General features: G+C 48.2%; 1 protein-coding gene across 2 annotated transcripts in view; it reads right to left on the bottom strand.

Moving 5' to 3' along the window:
• The window catches only part of SIM1 (SIM bHLH transcription factor 1), a 53213-nt gene extending 31751 nt beyond the window's left edge, over positions 1-21462 (bottom strand). The window contains exons 1-2 of one of the 2 annotated variants that reach the window (XM_081904624.1): positions 21189-21462; positions 19117-19850 (exon numbers count right to left, since the gene is read on the bottom strand). In XM_081904624.1, coding sequence (XP_081760750.1) covers positions 19117-19291 — 175 coding nt within the window. In that variant the 5' untranslated portion in view covers positions 19292-19850; positions 21189-21462. Of the gene's footprint in view, positions 1-11846; positions 11913-19116; positions 19851-21188 lie in introns of those variants that run through there. The other variant, XM_081904625.1, reaches the window with a different exon arrangement.

Here is a 21462-nt window from a genome sequence, read left to right as displayed (position 1 = left end):
TTTCCAGGGACTCGCTCGCGTTCGCAAGCACGTGAAAACTCGTGAAAGCGACCGAGCCTGAAGAAACGCGAGGGCAGAAGCTGAGCTAGCTAACAATTGTGGCAGGCGCTCATATAAGATGGCATTTTATACGTTCAGTTCTTTAGCAGTAGTGCTGGAAAACACTGGAGAGGATCCGCCCCGGACTCAGACCTGTCTACAACTCGGTTAAACCAAAGAGCGCTTGAATCTAAGCCGATTGGCTGCACATTCAGAGCAATTCCTCTGTGAAGGTTACTCCCAGGTAGAAGTGCTCCTAGCCACGTTGACTCCTGAGTCAGTCCCACTGAATCCAAGTGGGACTGACTCCTGAGTCAGTCCCACTGTATCCAAGTGGGACTCAATTCCCAGGAAAGTGTGCGTTGGATTTACGCCTTAGATCTATAATTTACACGCCCGTGATTTACACATGCACATATACACACGTCAGCGGACCATACATCCAGATGTTCAAGGTCAGCGGGGTAAGCCGCCTAAAATCCTGAGCCGTGAAAATCAAGTCGTTTGGCCTTTATAGGTTCTTTTTGCGCTCTCTCTGTCTCTCTCTCTTACACACACACACACACACACACACACACACGGTCTCCCAACTCTGACAGTGCATCAGCCCTGGGCATGTTTACTCAAAAGCAAGCCCAATCGAATTAAATAGAATTGACTCCCAAGTAAGTGGGATACTGCCGAAGTCCCTAGAGCCCAGCGATTATTCAAAGCTAAGACCGAGGGCAATCGAAGTCGTATTTCACTTTGCCAAAAAGACCGAGGACGGTGCCAACGAGGGGGAAAGCGGACCTGGAGCCACCCCGTTCAGATTTTCCCGGAATCCACTCGGCCTCCTCGCCGGCCTAGCCTTGGACTCGCCAAATGGAACAGGACAGACGAGTCCTCGCAGGAGTTCACCTGTAGCATATATAGACTGCCTCTTCTATTCTAATAGCAACCATAGTCGCCAGATCCTAGGAACTTAGGTCCCTTCGCCCCCCCCCCAATAAAATATTTGAGGGGGCAGGCTCCTCTCGCAAGTTGCGCATAGTGTGCGTATGCCGCGTCTTGTGATTACATGGGGCGGGGCTTACCTGCCCCTCCCCCCCCAATATTTTATTCAGGTTGGCATCTCTGCTTCTAGCACAGGTCTTCCCAGCTCTATATGGTCCATAAGGACCGGCATCGACTGCCTACATCTTGACAGCAGTGTTTCCAGCGGTTCCTTTTGGAACCGTTCTGTTATAGTATTGTGGTGGTTTTATTTGGTTTTAACATTGTGTTTTCTCTTGCTGTACCCAGCCCTGGGACCTCCAGGTGACGGGCAGGTAAGAAATGGTACCGATAAATAAAACCTGAAGCTTCCAGAGTGTGAACCCGGATTCTTCATCAGACTTTCCGGCGGAAGTCCGGGGCTCCACAGAGCGAGATGAGCAGGAGGATTCCCAAAACTGAGCCTGGTTGGCTCACCACATTTGATATGAGCAAAGCTGGAACCATTATGAAGTAAATCTTTAGGGGGGAGCATTAATTCCAGAGTCTAAAACGACCTAACTAAACTTTCTGCATGCTAATTGCGTCCTCCGATTCCCCTAATAGTGAACGCGCACAGGGGCATCGGACCCTCTGCGCAGGTCTTCTGGAATTCCGTAACAAGGTACGTGTCCAGCTCTTCTGTCTCCCGACTTCAGGTCTGTTGGGACACGCCTAATGGCTGGGGATCTCGCGCAGGTGGCCCAGGTGCGCAAGAAGGCAGGACGCCTGAACCTTTCGTAGTGGCTCAGAAGCGGAAAGGCGAGCAGGTGCGTGATTTACCAAGCCCTCCGCTCTTGTCTTCTGCACAACTTTTAAATGTCTAGGAGCCGGGTGCTACACACACACACGCCCGCTTTGCCAACACCAAATATTGGGAGGACGAGATCCCAGCGGATTTCAGAGAACACCCCTTCCTAAATCCCACCTGGCCGCCTACACGTGGGAATCGTTCTTGGGGGAGTGGGAGCGACGACGGAAGTGGCTGTCAGGGAAGGCTCCAAGCTGATCCTTGCTCGGAAGTAAAGTTCAGCGTGGCTCAAGGAAGCTTCCTGAATCCCGGGGCGCCTAGAATGACTGGATTGATGCGCGTTTGGAAATGCCTGTTCTTGGATTCAGGGGCGCTCCCTCCTGAGGGTTTCAGCCTGGAAGTCCAAATCCGTGGGTGTTTGCTTCCTTTAGAAGGGAGTCCCCTGTGGCTCAAGTCCCCTGTGTGCCTAAGTTGTTGGCTGGTTAAAAAAAAAAAAAGGCTCGTGCGTCGAGGTTTGACTTTCTATGATGGAGCCTCGAGAGTTTATGCGCTCCCTCAGCGCCACGATTAAGAGAAAGGGCGTGGCTACCCTACCCAGCTACATTCAGATAGACGTAGCTGCCTGCTTAAATGAGTATTGGATCGTCTGTTTTTTAAAACAACAACCAACTCCTGTAGGGTTCTTTTCTCTTCTTCGGGAAACTGAAAGTACTGAAGCCTGAGTGGCCGAGGGAAGCGGGAAGGTCTCAGACATTCACAGGTTCCTTTCGTTTTGATGTGTTTATTAGCGGAATTAAGAAGAAAGACGTAAAGACGTGGGGTTTTTTGGGGGGAGGGGAGCTGCCTGGATGTGCAGATCTACAGAAACGTATTAAGGAGTTCTGGATTTAAACAAGCAACGAGAGTAACGCTGTCTGTGGGCATACACACAGACACACCTGTCGACTCACGAGACCCTCTCTGGGCGATCCAGACGTTCCCATTCCAATCTCTGCGCTTTTCTCAGTTGCTGATTAATCCGAATGCAAAGGGGGAAAGAGAGGGGGGGCTCCTATTTCTCTTAGGCTACTAAAAGTGGAGCAGCAGATCCTGCCCCGGCGGGTTAATGAATAGCCTGCCTGCATTATAGGTTAACTTTTGGGCAGAACCTGCAATTCTATTCTCTCCCGCCTCCCCGCCCTGCTCTGCAGCTCTTTTGCTCCTGTTCCGGGTGAACTCCTCCCTCCAGCCGAGCCAAGTTAATATTTTCTAAACAAGCGCTTTGCTCGCCCTTCCGAGCACTTCTCTTCCAAACTGAGCCACGTGAGATTTAGGAGGGGGGCAGGGAGCGAGAGCCTTCTACTGGCCAGATGTCTCCATCCTTTCCCATGAATGACTGGCCGCCATCTGACCATTCTCCGATCCTTTGGTCTCTGGGATTCCTTAAAACCTCGCCTCGGTGGTGGGTGGGCGACTTTCAGCTTTTTCAATCCCCAAGCCAGGGGAGGTGGAGGGCGTCGAGGCTGCTGTCTTATCCGCTTATTGAGAGAAGAAGCCCCACTGAGCTCAAGGAGACTTAGTTGTCGGTGTATTGTAAGTCACTCTGAGTTACCTTGGTAAAGAAGTGACCAACAAATTTAATTGACGGGTGGTGATAGACTTGCACTGCGACTCAAGCTGAGTAGCACTGACATCTCAAACTGACTTATCTCCCCTAGTTGCTCCGGTCTAAAACGTCCCATTGATTCAATAGCACTTAGCGCTACAGGAACACCGGGATCCTATGAGCGTCTACTCAGAAGTGAATCACCCAGAATCAAAGGAGACAGAGGCCAAGGAGAGAGTGGATAGGCTTGCCCCCTAAGTGCGTTTGGATCACAATCTTGTGGCCGGAGATGTTCACCCGGAAGTTGCGGCGCAATCCTAATCGCGACTAGTCAGAAGCAAGCCCTTGTCAGCTTAGTTTTTCCCCTACCCTCTTCCTCTGAAATGAACAACATTTTAACCCACGGATCCTAAAATATTTATCGTAATGACAGTTCCTTTGGAATCAAACTTGGACTTAATTCGAAACGTTTCAACTAAGTCTTCCGCTTGCATTTATTGCGCGTTAAGACACGCTGAGTTAAAAGGGGGTACTGAAAAACTGCAGCTTCAGATACATTATAGTTCGGTGTCTTTTATTTTTAAAGTATTCCCCCCGCCCCGATTTTAACGTTGAGTAAAGTTGCTGGGGGTGCACTTGACCTACCGCAGCCAATCCCCACCCCTTCAAATACTGTAGTCTGATTGCATTTTCTTCTTCTTTTTCAAAAGTGAGAAACCCAGATCCTCTCCCCCTCTCTCTTTGCCTTTGGGATTAGGTTGGTCAGGAGATGTAAAGGTTTCTTCTTGCAATTTGGAGAGCCTCGCTGAAGCAGAGGAAGAAGAAGAAGGAGCGAGAATTGGAAGAGATGAAGAAGGAGCTTGGAATCTGAAGGGGGGATTTTCCCGGCTAAAGTGGTGGAAGATAAAAAGGGAAAACATAATCTATTTTGGAAGATTTCCAAGCTACGCTACATTAACCTTCCTAGGTAAAAAAAAAAAGGGGGGGGGAGGAAATCTCCGTTCCGCGCTTCGCCAAGCCTGGTTTATCATATTTACATAAGTAGCCTTAAGAAGTGGGTGGGATGTATCTATTATGGCTCTAACGAGCTCACATTTCGCTTGAAAAGCCGGGCGAAGTTCCACTGCTGCTTTCCTCGCGATTCTGTTTGAAGGCAGACTCCACTCCCCCCCCCCCCGCCGCCCCCTGCTCGCCTGCATCTTTCCCATCATCTCACCCCCGGATTACCTTCACGGCCCGCCTACCGAGGCTTTGTGATTTCTGGAAATGAGATTTCGATTTCTAAAACAAGAAACCAATTAGTAACCAAATGAGGCGGAGGAGATCCACACCAATTGACCTAATCCCACAGGCACCGTTGACTAGGCAGGCGGGAGGACGGCGAACAGCCACCCCTCCTACCCCCTCCAGAGGCGACCAGGCAGCTGCCGGCATCGCTGGCCGGACGACGAGCATCGATCGCGCATGGGGGAGAGCCGCGCGGAGTGGGGCAGGAGGATGGCGTTTTTTGAACCACTTCTCCTCTGGCCCGAGGGTCGTCTTCTGATCTCTGAACCCTCGAGACGGAATTTCGATCCGGATTAAGAATGCCTCTGAGCTGCCATCCTAGGCGCTCTGCACTTCAGTGGCACAATCTTGCTCAAAAGTGTGGGCTACTAGGGAGAGCTTGAGTGGAGATGCGTCGCCGCCGCCTTTTTTTTGCGTTTGGTCCGGGTGAAGCTGACAGAAACCGATTCGATAAAGCACACACCATTGTGCTGGTTTGTGCAACGCAAACTAAGAAAGTCTCTCTCTTTCTTTCCCATTCCCTTCCCTCTCTCCTCTTCCCAAGTCGCTCACCGGCGCGCGGCCATTAATATTCAGAACTCGGGTTTCTTGCAACCTGCCTACTGCTCGAGCTGTTGCACCGAAGGCAGAGAAACTACATTTGGAAGCAGCCTCTGCGGAGAATAAAAAGACAAGGGGAAATCTTTTCAAAGTAGACAAGGTGCGCGCTGCAGGCAAGGTGTGCAGAACTAAAAGGGGCCTCCGCAGAATGGATCTCTTCTAGTCCGACTGGTTTCTCTCCTCCCCCCCCCCTGCCCCCGCAACCCACCCGATCTAAGATTCCTCACTCGGATTCGTATGCTTACAGTATGACAGTGGAAGACCAAACACAGTCCTAAGGAAAGCCACCCCAGCCGAGGGAGGGAGAGAGAGAAGAGAGGACATCTCTAATCAAGGCCAAGTGTTTGGGCTCGCCTCTCCTCACTCACCCAGCGGGATTCCACTAGTTACAAATAAATAATGGGAAAGAGTTCATTTAACAGGAATTAAACCTGTTTTTTTTTAAAAAAACAAAGAAACAAAAACACCCATATAAGATTATTATTATTTTTTCCAATGTCTGTATCACTTTTGGTATTAGCAAACAAAAATAACCACATGTCTGTTATTAAAGGCACAAACTGAATATGAAAGGCTTCCCTATATTATTACATTTACTTCTATTATAATGAATCACGAATACCCAGAAAACATTTTCTCCTGTGTTTGCAACTTCAAGAATGCAGTTCCATGCAGCAGGTCAATCTATGAGGAAACCGCTACAATAGTGATAGTAACATTAAAAGCTGAGAAAACACCTATGCATGTGTAGGTGAAGCTGTAGACCATTGCTGTACTACTACTAAACATTACTAAAAATCTGCTACAACATTAATGTCCCTGTAGTAACAGCATTGCCCCATGTTTCTCACTGCAGTATTTTCCAGTAATAATAGCTGATAGCATTATTTATTTTTATTATGAAATGGTTTGTGTTGCCTACTACAGCCTGCCCCACAGCAGGAGGGATATAAGAAGCAAAACAAGTTTTTAGTCTTATTCATACCAGAGGAATTCTTCTTAGGATCTGAGAGAATTTTACTTGCCCCACACCAAGCCAACCTAGAATTACTGTCTGTGTGCAATGCTAACACTAACAAATAGTGTGATCTGGATTTTATCTGCCTCTGTTCCACAGTTTCCCACCTATCCTGAGGGATTCTGATTTGGATTTCAGGAATCAGACACAAAATCTGCTTTCCTTTTGTAGTCATCCAGAACAGATTGTTCTATTTGCTATGCACCCAGTGCCCTAAAAAGCCTAACAAAGCCACCTACCCAGTCAGCAGCTGTGGGGAAATTTGAATTGGCTCATCATTTCACCGCCACCTCTACACTTCTTATTCCAAGGCAATTCGTCCCAAAGTAGACAAAATGGGTCTTGTTCCCAGGTAAGTAGGCATAATGACTGCAGAAGGGAAACTCAGAAATTACCTCTACAGATTTCAGTTGAGGCCTACTCCCAAGTAATAACATATAGAAAGCTGCAACTTAAAATCCCACCCATAACCCTGTTAAGCCCAAATACTGCAGGAAATGTTGAGATGCAACACAGCTTGCCTATAGGTTGTTGGCTTTGCATGGGAAAGAGTAGATAGACAGAAGAATCTGCAAGCATTCTAGGCTGTCCTTCGACCTGTGCTGACATTCCTTCAGCTGCTGGACGGAAACTCTTAGCGCTGCTGACCTAATTTCCTGCTCCTTCATTCTCAGCTTGGGAGAGGAGACATCTTTGTAGGCCTCTCCCGCTGAGAACAAAGAGCAAGCATGGCTCTTTGTGCATCGCCACCTCAGATTAGAGCGATGAACGTTCCCATCAAACTTCCTTTACTAAATGTAGCTTTATTACTTTCCCAATTCGGCGTCTCTCTGAGCCTCTCTCTCTCTCAAGGTAAAGTGCGCTTCTCCAAACGAGACTCGGTGTTCAGTTCAGCTTTGCTGGTGCATTCAAAACTCCAAATGCCACCCACTGCCAGATTAAAGAACTGGTTTAGGCGGGGTCCTTAACCCACTGGTTGGAAGGGAAAGCAAGTATCTTTGAACCCAGTACTTCGGAAAGGTGGGTTAGTGGCTGCATTCAGAAATGTTGGGAAAGGGGACAGGGAGAAGCTCCACTCTGTCACTGCACTTCACCCTCCCAGGTGGGTCATTCGAAAAAGAGGTGGTGGTTGGACGCATGTTAAGCGCATTCGGAAACCTGGAGCGAAAGGTTTGAGCGAAGGGTTTTATCACTCCCTCTGCGAGAAAAAGTCCTAATGGCCTCAGGGAGACTAGCTTCCTCGTAAACATACAATAGCACCGATAGGCTGCGATCCTATGCATGCTTTTCTGGAAGAAAAGCCCATTGGACGCGGGGGGGCCCTTATATATCTGAGTAAACATGTCAAGGATTGCTCTGAACGTTATTTTTTTCAGGACCCCAACCCCCCCAAAATATTCCGATTTTCAAATGTGATTTTCTACTTTGGGGTGTTTCTATATCCAGTGGCTTTTTAAAGGGTTATTGAAGGATCAGGCTAATATTTGACATGTCTAATACTGTAGTGTTTTTTGTTTGTATTCAAAGCGCGTCCCGTACACATTCTTACAACAACATCGCAAGGCAGGCCAATACCACAGTCTTCACATATTTCAGCCTAGAGCCTAAGAGCTGCGTGTCCCCTAAGACTTCACAGTACACTATCTGTGTGTCAACGCTCTGCATTATACCTAGCCAGAATCCAACCTTTATTTATTATTAGACCGCGGGGAATAACCTCATTTCCCTTCGTACCATCCGACTGTGCAGTGATCTTTCCACCCATCTTTCTTATCTAGAGTAGTTCGCTGCCCTTGGAAATTGCAGCGTTGGCTTCCTGTAAACCTCTATTTCCGGCACCTTTCTAGATCACGCATCGTCCTACAGACCTGAGAAAAAATGTTGTTACCATTGCTACAGTGCAGGGCTCTTTACATACCGATAAGCAAAAAAATAATAATGGACAGGTCCCTGCCTCCACGGAGTTTACAATCTGGAATAAACAATGAGGAACGCAAAACCGGAAAGGCAGGGCTTGGGTTGAGATGAGCAGAATCCTGCCGCCGCGTTTATTTAGTATGAAGCAGGTTCGGTGAGAAGCAGGGATGAGACCCTGGGCTTCCGAGCCACAGTTAGGACCTTCGGTTTGTTAATTCAAGGACAAATTATCCGACAAACATATTCTTTGCTGTCATCAAACTAATTAAGGCAGAATGCATGGAACTTGCTTTGGACTTATTTCACTCTTGGGCCGAGTTTGCACTAAGGGCTGTGCCCAAGTCTAGGATCTGGGAGTCCTGGGTTCAAATCCTCAGTTGGCTAGGAAGCGCACGAGGTGATCTTGAACCAGTCACTGCCTCTCAGCGTGACCTACCCCACCCACAGCGTTGTTGTGAGGATAAAAGGAAGAGGGGAGAATTATTTGCACCGCCGTTAGCTCCATGGAGGAAAAGATGGAATATAAATGCAACAAACAAAGCCATAAATAAATAACGCACAATAATAAAATTACCCTAAAGTTAAGTGCCAAGGGGAATGGTTTTCCCTGACACAATCTCCATCTATATACAGGTGTTTTATTTAGAGCGGGTGTGGGGAATAGTTGGCCCACTAGGGTGTTGATGAACTACAACTCCCATCAGCCAGAACAAGCCCGGCCAATGGCCAGAGGTGATGGGAGTTCTAGTTCAGCCGCATCTGGAGGAGGACAAAAGGCTCGTCACCCCTGGTTTAGAGAGACGGGGGAGCATTCCATCAGGTGAGCAGCCTGAAGCGGTACAGCTACTTCAGGAGATGCAACCAGCACCCAACGTTATACGTATATCAGAATGAGTTTCGCTCAGCAAACACGCTGCAGCACGATCTGCTCTTGAATGTGGACACAGCGCAGCCCTGGACCAAAGGAAGTGGCTGCAGTAGACATCTCGATACCTTCTCAGGTAGTCAGCCCGCCGTGGGTTTTTCCTAATCTACAGAAGAAAAGCTTGTCACGTTCTTTCTAGCCGAAGAGGCTCGGGCTGAACCTCAGCGGGTTAAGGATCGCTTCCGTGGTCATTCTATCCTTCTAATTCTCCAGCAACAGTCATATACTTGAGAGCCACTCTCCGTGTCTGTCCTGGTCCCTCAAAAGCTGGACTGAAGCAAGCACCTGTCTTGGCCCACTCCGACCTCTAGTCTAGCCAAGGCCTCCTAACAGCGCCTCTTCTCTGCTCTACCGCTGAGCCGCGGCCCTTGTGCTGTAGCCCACCTTGACCTAAACCCAAGTATTGCTTCTTAATTGGATTGTTGTTGATGAGAAAGGAGTTACGGGAGGTTTCCCCCCCCTCTCTCCTCTCCCCCGTCTCCCTCCCTCCCTTCTACTGAGTGCTTAAATAAAAGTGCTTAAACAATGCCATCTTTCCAGATGGCCTGATCTGCTTTTATTCTCGACGGCAACAGGAGATTCACGGCTGGCATGCGCGGCACTTTCAGGTTGCCAAGGCGCTTCCAAATCCATCGATCCGGGTTCACGAGAGACAGAAAGCAGGAACAAGCCCGCGCGGGTCTACTCGGAAGTTAAATCCCACTGAGTTTCTCCCAAGCTAAAGCAACTTCAGTCAGAACTGCAGCTAAAGCTAAAAGTCCCATGAACCACACTGGATTTCTCCAAGGAGCAGGCAGGCAGTTTTACAGACATTTGGCCGACTGTATCGCTTTCAATCCCAGTCTCTGGGAAGGGTTTCCCCCCTCGCTTTTTTCTCTGAGGTCAGCGCTCTCGGGTTGACTGTTGAGATTCCTTACAGGAGTGTGTCCCTCGTTTGGAGACAGTTCACCAAACGAAAACCTGGTCCAAATCCAGAATGGTGGTTGTTTTTATCTCGATCATCCCCACCTCGCCCACCAAGTCTGCCCTGAAACACACAGGTTTGCGTTTAAACTGTGCAGTCCTATACATGCCTGCTCAGAACTTTGAGTTCAGTTCCGTGAGACTTACAGCCAGCTAAATTCGCGTCTAAGACTGTCGATATAGATCAGATGAGTCTTCCTATGGAGCCAAGGTACCGCCACGTGAGGCAGAGGTCTTCTGAGAATGCATTCTGCGCTTCTCGGAAGTTTGCTGATTGACTATTTTGCTTATTAATGCTCACATTAAAAATAACAATACATATTAATCTGTCTCTCCTCCGCTCTGGACTCAGAGGAGAGCAGCGAGGACAACTGTGGCGCATCTGCTTATTCAGACTCGGCTCAGTCTCCCTGAAGGCTCCAGACGAGGAAGGACTGAGTGGAGTTTGCCACATCCCAGGCTTGGCAGAGGCATGCGCAGTCTTTGACCCAACCCATTTCCCTCACCACGTGGCGGCCCTTCAGCCTCTCGGTTTGTCGAGGAGACCCTGGTCATCAGGCGGCCATTTCAGCCTGCAGCTTAGAAAATGAGCACCTTTTAAACCCCCTCAGCAGACACTTCACCACTTTCTCGCTTATTTTAAGGCTTCGAGGATTAATATTAATTCTACCCAGCGATAATATCCAGTGTCTTCTCCTCTCCCCACAAAGAAGGCAGGAAAGCAAAGCGCTTGACTTCGAACTGGGTTGAATTGAAACACACAAATTCGAGTATTCGAATCCTAGGGGCTGGAGCAACCTCGACAAAATCAGGCATGCCTCCGACACCGCCGGCCGGATTATTGGGGAAACTGGGATTATTGAGGAATGCCGCAGTCCTAAACACATTTACCCGGGCGGATAGTAAGTCTCATTGGGATTTACTTCTGAGTAGATGTGCATAGGACTGGGCTGTAAATGACTCGCACACAATCAGAGGAAAGGGGACTTGGACTGTCAGTCCTTTTAAGCGATCGTTTCAAGGGACCTCAAATTTCCTCGTTTCCGTGTATTTATTTAGGATGGTGTGTGTGTGAAGGGTGTGTGTACTCTGATTACTGAGAACAAAAACCAAAGCCCCACACCGAGGAGGCTGACTTTTCACTTCAACAGACCCGGGTTCTGCCATATTTAGGTATCCAGTTCACGATATTTGTTAACTAACTTTACGCGGGATCGGCTCAGATTCGGCCTTGCAGAACCATCAGTTGCTAGCGACCTCTACAAAATTTAAGACCCTGCCCATTAAAAAGCACAAATCAGCTCTGTTTTACATGCATATAAAAATGTACGCAGAAACAAAGTGCTGTTTGTCTTTAATAATAAGTGGAATCCGGTGGTTTAATATGCTGTGATTTAAATAATATCAAACGGTGCATCTGTAAAACGTTTTATCCACACAAACCCAACTGCCATACGTTTTTTTAAAAGAAATTCGTTAGCAAGCAGAACAGATATGGATTCATTCAGCCTTGGAAAGCAGAGTCGTATTTTACCAGGAAAATAGACAACCCGATTAAGGATGAATATGTTCACTTACCTGGGGGAAAAGTCCCATTAAACTCTATAGTATTGCTCTGTTAATCAGACCCATAAAACGATTCCGTTTTTCATGCTAACCGTAACAACAGAGGAGGAAAAAAATTAACATTTCGTCCTGAAATCTTTGGGGAAAGGAGTGAGGAGGAATTATTTCACCACCTACTAACCTCACGACTGATGAAAATATCTGCAAACAGCTTATTAATTAATACCATTACCGCCACCACCATCATTATTTTATTCTGGCGATCGAGGCGGGTTTCCGCGAAGAAATTACGGGTTTTGCCAATCAGCCTGACCTCTGCTTTTCTCAGCCATAAATCTGCTTTTGGAGCAGTTATGCCGGGGCTTTCGTTCTGCACTTCACATTTCAAGTCCACATCAAAACTGGAATCAAACAAAGGGAGGCAGCTTAAAGGCTTTTAAATGAGAAAAACGTCTGTAAGAAAATAAACACTGAAACCCAATGCTCAATCATTTCCCTCAGCAGCAAGAAAAACAGCATTAAATCACCGATCCACGTGGGAAAGGGGGTTGTTGTTTTTTCTTCCTTTTCTCCCCTTTGTTGTTTTTGCTTTAAATACCGCCTCCCAACTAAAACAAGGCAATGGATTTCAATACTGAAACGCTAAACGCATTTATTTATTTAACAAAATAGTAGCTGTAAAATGATGGAGTGTAGAGCTGCCGAGCTGCATTGCTAAGCGATTTTGAGTAACCCTAAGCGGAGCGGCAAGAAGCTGCCGGTGCCTGTTCAAAACGCATGTCCCATTCAGTTTAATGGGGCTTTAATGGGGCTTACTGCATGGTAAGTGGGTATAGGATTGCAGCCTGATCGCAGCGTCCAGAATCCAACTAGTGATTGAGTGACAGTACTTCTAAATATGTATGTTTTCAAAATTTTCGCATTTCCTTATTTTTCCTATCAAAAAATGATGTCAAGCGCCTGTTTAATCCGCCAGCCCGCCCACCCCAAAGGAGATGGGATGATTTCGGTAGTTCTCACGTCGATGATAATTATGAAAATGTTCATTGATTTCAACTCACCCAGTGTTCTCCTATTTTTCCGATTGTTTGAGATATATATGTGGGGTTTGTGTGTGTGTGTTTCTGGTCACGTAGTGCATAACGTACACACAGATACACCCACGCACGCACAATGCACACACACACACAGATATTTTCATAATTATCATCGACGTGAGAACCGCGCGGAAATTCCCTCCACGCGTTGCTGCTGTTTTAACTTGCACTTTTACTTTTGAAACACCGCAAAAGAAGTACAACAAGGAAGTTAGCAATCCCTTTTTCGATGTAAGGCCTGCGGAAAGGATTGCCTATCTCATTCTTGCTGTCGTTAACCTTACAGCTCTTTTTAAAAACAACAGCAACAAATGATTGTTCTAGAGAAGAAATGAATACTTAGAGGCAAAAACTCTGGACTTTTGGACCGCTATTCTCCTTCCTAGTGGTCCAATTCTTGTAGCCCTTTTCAGACAACGGTGCAATCCAGCTCTGTCCAGTCCACACCAGACCATTCCGCACAGCTAAACAGCTTTCTTTCCTATCTGAAGAAGTGTGCATGCACACGAAAGCTCATACCAATAACTAACTTAGTTGGTCTCTAAGGTGCTATTGGAAGGATTTTTATTATTTTTTATTTTATTTTGTTCCCATGTACTTGAGTTCTCTCCTCTTGAAAGACAGGTGGAGGGGGAAAATGAATCAAATGCTTCACAGTTTCAGTTGCAATTTTTAAGCAAGACTCCTACTGGATCATAAAAAAAATAAATTACGAAATAAGCGAGAGAAATATCAAGCCCTCACACACAAAAATACCGACAACCTACGAGCCTTTGGGTTTCAAGGTTAGCTCTAATATTCGTTCCCCAGACCTCTCGGCGTTGCCTGCGTGGACCCTCCTCGACCCCTCTGTCTACCTGCCCCTCGGACGTACCAATCAAAATAGCCGTATTATGTACTTGGGCAGCTATTGCATGATTTCCACAAACCAATGTAACTGGGTCTATAGTTAATATCTTATTTAAATTACCAAAATTTCACTGAGGGACAGCCCCCATGGCTTCAGTGGGACTTGCTTCTGAAGACACCTCCTTGCCCCGTCTTTAAAGCAACGAAGGCCACTCCCTGGTTTGGGCATCGGATTAAAACGTTTCTAGAAATCTATCCGCTATGGTTTGTAAACCCTTCCCTATTTGGAGGACCTCGGGCCGTTCGATCTAATCTTGCACAGGTGTAATGCAACAGCTACGTAATAACTGCTGGCCCTCAAGCATCTGAATGCAAACGCTGCTTAGGAAATATTTTAGACAAGAGAGACGAAAAGACGCGTGGCATGCTCCTAAATCGCTGAGCTGTGTTTCTCTCCTTAAAATATTTTACCAAACTTTAGTAATGTTTGGGCAAATAACAACCGCAACAACAGCTCTCTACAACAGATGGGGCATGGAAGCAAGACAGGCTTGGTGGTCTTCTGCAGCATTTCATTCTGCGAATAATGCAACCCTTGCAGCAGGGTTCCTTTAAAAATGGTTCTGTCGTTCAGCTACTTGGCCTGATTTGGCTCAGCCAAGAGTCCTTCGATCCCTAACAGACGGTCCCCGAACTGGGCGCTGACGTGGAAAGCCTAGCAAGGCTTCGCCATGGCGTCATTCTCTCGTTTGGCTCCGTCACTTACTCCGTCGCTGCTTGTTTCTGGGGAGGAAGTTAGCCGGCTTCTCACCTTTAAACGTGCTTTTGTCCTTGGAGGAGAGGAGGGGGTGAGAAGAGGAGGAGGGATGTCCCCCCTCTCCCATTTATTTGTAAAAGGATCAAGGCCAGAGCTCGTTCATAAACACAGGAAGACGAAACGGAGTCCTGAATTTGACCTTTGCCCTCCAAACCGGCGTGAATACGAATTCACTTAAGATCTCTGGGGACTCGGAAGGAGAGAGATGCGGTAGGTTTAGCCAAGTCTGGCATTTCTCTTCCTTGCCTTAACGCAACATCTGGAGAGCTCAGGAAAAGGCAGAAAGCGTCATTCCCACCCTCCAAAAAGAGAATTGGTGCAAAAATAAATTAATCACCTACTACTGTCTGCGATTGCGTGCCACGGCGCGTCCATTCTCACAACACGCCCAGACCCGGATCCTAAGCAAATCCCACCCTATTCCGCTGAGCATTTCAGGGCCTGTGAAAAATTCGGGAGAGAGGCGATGTATTTGCCTGTCTTCAAGAACCAGCCAAGAAAAACAAGTCAAAATCCAGAAACCAGCGGTAGCTCCGCTTTTAAGTGAACCTGCTGGCCTTTGATGTGCTAAGGCTTCGATCCCAAGGCGTACTGGGAGAGGGAGAGGGAGCGGGAGAGGGAGCGCCCTTAGACCTGGGGAAACTAGTCCTACGTTGTTCAGCCGGGCTAAGGTTGCCAGGCCGCTTTAGGTCAGAGGCCCAGCACAGTTGATGGGGTGCTGATGGTGCCCCGTGTACTTCAGAGGAAAGAGATGGCTTGATAATACGGGGGAGGGGGGCGGTGAGCCCGTGGCCCTCCAACGGCTGCTAGACTCCAGCTCCCATCAGCCCAACGTCCAATAGCCAGAGGTGATGGGAGTTGTCATCTAGGATCTGATTCCCCCATCCCTGCCTTGCCGTAGTAACAATAATGGTTTGGATGCCGCTGGTTTGTTTCTGCGTCTGCTTCTAAAGCTCGCTTTCCTCACCCCACCGCTGTTCTCCTTCCTCGCCTTCCTTCAAGTGGCAATCCTGAACTTGCTCAGTCCGGACCACACACAGATAGATCCTGGGACTCCTTCCACATGGATACAACCATTCCGCAAGGCAGCTGTGCCCGAGACCCTGCTTGGCGCCACTGAAATCGATGGGGCTTCATCTAGGCGGCTAGGCTCAGGCCTGTAGGCCCCGATCGCTACTAAAGAAGTAAGGAAGACCCTCAGCCGAGTCCGAAGCCCAATTAGCTCTTGCAGGCGAATTCCCTCTGCGCCCCTTTCCCAAAATCAAGATATGCAGTGATTTTAACCAAAACGCAAGCCATCGCATAAGACGCCTTCCCCATAACCCTTCCCTACCTTAGCCCACCCATATAAAGAGGATGGTTGAGGTGGGGGTGGGGAGAAAGAGAGAGAAGGAGGGAGAGAGAAGCGGGTGCGTGCTCAGGAAGAAGTTAAATTCCCCTTGCCTGAGGTGGGATTTATTTCCTAATCGCTGGATTTAGGCTTGCTGTCTAGTGACTGCAGTGGGCTTGGAAGCTCCTGGGTTCGCGCGGTGCCCAGCACGTTGAAGATCGACCTTAATAATTAAAAAATAAAAAATGTGGAGGGAGCCCACTTCGGGCAAGCACCGGAGCCCCAATCCAGGCCAACCTTAGCCATCCGTAGCTGGAGCTGAACACCTTTCAGTAAGATTTTTATTGAGATTTCCCCATACAATACAAGAATATCACAGCTGCCTAAGATAGAAAACAAGAAAAAGAAGCAAAAGAGAAAGAGACAAGAGAGATAAAGGAAGTCCGAGCCCCCAAAACTTCTCTCGCTGCCTCCGAGTGTGGCAGACGCTGGGGCCATTACCCCAGCAGCGGATCTGGCTCGCTTTGCCCTTGACCACCTCGATTCCCTGGCGGCTTTCGCTCTCCCTCCTCTCCCCCCACCCCTTTCCTTTCTCTTTCCAGACATTCGCCGGCTTACAAGCCAGGGGGAAGCTGGGACAGAGGATCAGCCCTTCTTTGCCTCCTCTGATTGCTCGCAGCCGACAAGCAACACCATATGCTTCTTCTGATCGCACAAGCCCGCGAGGGAGGCGCCGGTAATTGCGCAGAGCTGCTGCAAAGCACGCTCCGGAGGAAGCCCGCCGGGACCGAGGAAGCGGGCAAATCGTGGCTAATCATCTTTGGAGGAACCCCAAGGGCCCCCCACGGGCCCAATACTTCCACAAGTTCCACGTGGACAGTCGAAAGGAGCCGCCTTTTCGAAAGGGGGAAAGTAGGAAGGGAGGGTGCGCATAAAAGGTCTTCAAAAACTCTGCGCCGGAATGATAAGGTGACTTCATCGCCTTTGCATCTTCTCTCCCTCACCCCAAGAGTGATTAGCACCCTTCTCCTAAACACGGATATTTGGGAGCAGCGGCTCAGTGTACAACACACACACAGGCTGGATTGCTTTCCCAAACACAGAGCACTATCCAGCCGAAATTGAGCGCGCTTTAATCCCATCAACCGCGGCATAAAGGAATGCGGCACGTGTTGTGTATGCTGGTGAAGTTACCGGCTCTAGCTGGATCATGCCCACCTTGAAATCAAGGGAACTTCCTTGCAAACAAACGAAAATATGTATGTGCAGAAGGGGAATCTGGAGGTGCCTTGGGTATGTGCAGGACGGTAAAGGGAAAATAATAATCATCATCCCATCCCAAACTGCCTTGTTTTCATCTAATGCTTGTATAAATTGCAACATGTAACTTGCTGTTAAGTATGGGTGCGATCCAGCCAAAGTTAATTGTGTTTAAATCCCTCTGGTTTCTTTTGCTGCTCTCTGAGCATGTGTTTAACTCCCCCGCTTTCGGAAGCTAAAAAGAATGAAAGTTGGATCCTGTTTTACGAAAACAGCCTGATGCATATTAATAAGTTGAACTGCACGTTGCAAAATATGCAGAACGCACAGCTGGGTCACAAGCCCAGTTATTTTGAAGTCCCCTCAATTTCAAAGGAACGTTTTCTGAGCAAGTATGATTGTAGACTTTCTGGGAAATAAATTCCACTTCAACTTATTTCCAAGTGAATTTGGTCGGGGCTGACTTTCTGTAAAAACAAACACCTTGCGCTTGTGTTCTCCTCCATTTCATAACTGAAATATCCTGTGGATGCGATCGCCTCACTTCCCCAATAAAAGTACATATGTTCTTAAGGCTATAGCTATCCTAATGATTTGTTTTCCTTAACTCCGCCGGGAGAAATTCCAGCCCCCTCCCCATTTCCTATACCCCCTGGTTCCTGTTTATCGTTACAAAATATTGGTATCATCCTTAGTGAATTTTTCTAACCCCTTGCCTGATTTAAAAATAGCCACTGATCTTATAACGCCAAATATATATTTTAGATTAATCGGGATCATATTCATATCCCGATTCCATGTAGACGGGAAAGGAAGTCTCATTTGGTGACAGCAGAAAACACGAGGGGCCCTTAATCCAAAGAAGAGTTTGCAGGGAGCGACGCAAGGAAGTCCCACGATTCTCTTCCAAGTTCAGTCCCAACATATTTGGGATCCGGGTTTCACGGGAGAAAAGCCCTTGGCTTACTGACGTTTTTAAAGTACACAGGATCCTAGAGTAACAGTCTGATCTTTTTGTTGTTGTTTTTTTAAAAAAGCAAGCCGAACATTCAGCTAGGCAATGGGAATTTCCTCTTAAAAGCCGTTGCCAGAGGGGATCGAGGCCGATGTTCCTGGCTTTTCTTTGGATCCCCCCCCTTTGAAGTTTGTCATACCTTATTATTCAGGAAACCTGTTCTCCCCCCCCCTTTTTTAATCACACTACTCCAGAAAAACACTCCAGCTATTTCCCCCATCCGAATCACCCGGAACGGGCAGTTAACGCGGCCTTGCTTCTCTTACGAAGAACTTTTAACACCAGGAAAGACTGTTTTTGTTTTTCGCTGACTACACCGACGGCCTTGATTCATGCCTTCTCAAAAACCTGGACCCTCGACATCAGTTCCAGATGTGCCACGTTCATGCATATTCAAAAGAGGCATTTAAATTCGTCGGCTCCTTCCTCCGCCCCCGCACCTTTCTCCACCGCGACGCGACGCATCTGTCCGCGGCTGCCTCCCTTTTTTTGCTCGGCACAGAAGCCCAGGGGCTGCGCGCTGTCGATCCATCCATGCAAATATTTAGCCTCGTATTAATTCATTTCCCCCACCTTCTCCTCCCTCCTGCCCAATTTATCTATAATAAATATGAGAGAATTGCCCTTTTGAGCAACGCACGTGGCTTCGCCGGGAGGGAGACGCGGGGCGGAGAGAGAAAATGCATTGTTTGTTTTACTGGAACAAGCAGCTGAGCTCTGAGCCTCGACGTGTTGACAAAGGTGCCAGCGGTTCCCAGCCAAACACATCCTATGTACCAAAGGGGAAAGTGTTTATGGGCAGGGAGGGAGAGAGGGGGAGCGAGAGAAGAGAAAGATTTATTTTTGAAAGAGAGTGGGGAACCACTCCAGAGAGCCGTCTGGTGCGAAAACTACACAGGCCAGAGGAACAGGGCCACGAGGCGACTCCTCGACGGCTCCCCTAGTCCGCTCTTAAACTACTGGACCAGATGAGAGGAGGAAGAGGCCAGCACTGCGGGCCTCCTGGGCTATCAAGGACCTCCCCCCGCGCGCTGATTAGGAAATAGGGGTGGGTAGCTGAATCCCGCGACAATGGGCACCTACCTTCGGGGAAAACCACCCGCATCTTCAGGTAGCTGGTGGTGAGCCTGATGATAGAGGCTTTATCCAGCTGCGAGGTGATGGCGGAAGGCAAAGGCAGCAGTTTGGCCAGTTCGTAAAACTCGCTGTTTTCTTTCTCCCGCCTAGTCCGGGCCGCATTTTTGGACTTCTCTTTCATGGTGGTTTCTTCCCCTTTCTTTCTGACAGTGTAAGCTCCACAGATGCATCCAAAAAAATAAACAAAAGTGTGCGGGCGGGCGCCTCGGTCAGTTCCAGCAAAGCATCGTGAAATTGTTTGTTGCTTTGTTTTGAAATCACAAAGTCATTTTAAATTGCGGGCGCGCGAATGCTTCAGCTTCAGGGTGCGGGATGGTGATAGGTGCAAGACCATCTATTATTATTATTATTATTATTATTATTATTATTATTATTATTATTATTATTATTAAGGAGCTGATTATCAATGGGCTGTAAAAGTTGCGAATCCAGCTCTGGGAATCCAAAAGCGACTGGCAGAGAGGAGAGCGGCAAGATGGCTTCAGAGCTCAGCAATCCAGTCAGGGGATCCTTGATGCTTTCTTCCTGTCGTGGCTGAAAATGTAATTCCGGGCAAAAGAGACATGATAGCGTCTCTTCAAACGTTTGACAATCTCCAGGCCTCTCTAGCTCTTCCTCTCTCTTTGCGGGGAAAAAAGTGGCCGGGTATCTGCAGACGCAGGGACCGTTCCTTCAAGCTACTGTGAAGACAACAACGGCAGGGAGGTGAGACGGGGAGGTCGAAGGGTTTAATTCTCAAGGGAAAACATCGCACCTTGGAAGCATTCTGCGGTGTGTAAGTAAAGCCTTTCCCCGGAGGGAATGAGGCTGACATCCACCTGGGAATGCTTCCCTGGCAGTGAGTCCCACTGAACTCAGCGGAGGCTTGCTTTTGGAGTCACGCACCTGTAGGATTGCAATTTTGCGCACACTTCCTTGGGTGTAAGCCCCGTCGAGCCCAGCGGGACTAGCTTCCGAGGACTGCAACTGGGGCCAGTGAGTGTCGCTTTCAGCACTGGGAATAGGAGGAGGAGAAGGGATCAGATGGCCTCCCTTGGAAGCGGCACTGTTTCAAGTGGTGCCCATTCCTCCGAATAATCGAAAGCAGGGGGAACGCTTCGGCTCTGCGTAACTCCATTAAACAATACATCACAGATACAGAGTCTTTAAGCAAGTAAAAACAAAAAGTAATCACCACCACCACCATTATTATTTAGGGCCCAGTCCCATGCAGATGTTCTTATCACACTCTGTTGATATCAGTGTTTCTCAGATTCTGTTCATTTTAACAGGATTCGCGCAGATTTCCCCAATAATTTGGGCCCCTTGTTGCTGATATTCTTAATTATTACTATGGTGTCAATCTCCCATTTCCTCCTAGCAACCAGTTCTTAGGAGAAAAATACAATCAATGGTGCAGCCAGAAAGAATTGTAGTGTTGGAAGGGACACCGACACCGAGGGTCATCTAGTCCAACCCCCTGCAAAGCAAACGGTGCTTCCGATCCAGAAACCAGTTAGGCCGGATTCCTTCGCTTAACGTAGTGTCCGGTCTTGTTTGAAAGCCATTTGAACCAGTTCAGCTATTAAATCCGGTACTCTGGCTTAAACACTTTGAGGATGGCGGCACCTGTGGATAATGAAATCAGCTAGTCCCTCCTCTCCCCCCTCCCTCTATTTGGATCTCAATATGGAGAAGGAGGGATGGTAGGATCAAACAGAGACCTCTGTCGCTCTGCCCTTGGAGAACCCTCCGCAGCTGATCCCGTTCGGGTCCCTTGCAAACGCTCCTTCCAAAATCATTCTCTTGCTCTGCTACGCCGAGATCCTTCGAAGGGAGTGCTCCCACCCGCTTCCCCCCAAAACAGATTTTCGCAGCAAGGGAGAGCATCAGATAACCTTTATCTGAGCGCCACATTGGGGGGGGGGAGTCCGGATGATGGTTGGCCAAGTCCGAAGGGATCGCACCTCCCCGCTCCCCAAAACAGCCTCGGGGGCCCTCGCCTCCCACGCCCTCTCGCGTGCCCTTCGGCCACTTACCTTCTGTCCCCGCGCCCAAGATGACAATCTCAGCGCTTGAATGAAACTCAGGAAGATCCTCCCAAGGTGGAGAAGAAGTTCGCTTCCCCTGCCGCGGGCAATGGAGTTTTCCTCCGTCCCATCTCGCTTCGGTTTCTCCCAGGTTCGCCCTGGGCTCTAATCTGGGATGAAGAGGGGCTATTAATGAAGATCCCTTAATTTCCGGCTGAGAAATGCCTAATAAACTTCTGGATAGCCAAAAGGGCTTTTTAGCACAACTTCATTTCTCAGTCCT

Source organism: Podarcis melisellensis, assembly GCF_964234715.1.
Source record: "Podarcis melisellensis genome assembly, chromosome: 3".
In the NCBI taxonomy this organism is placed as follows: Eukaryota; Metazoa; Chordata; class Lepidosauria; order Squamata; family Lacertidae; genus Podarcis; species Podarcis melisellensis.
The sequence above is the reverse complement of the archived record's forward strand: the minus strand, read 5'-3'. Positions and strand labels throughout refer to the sequence as shown.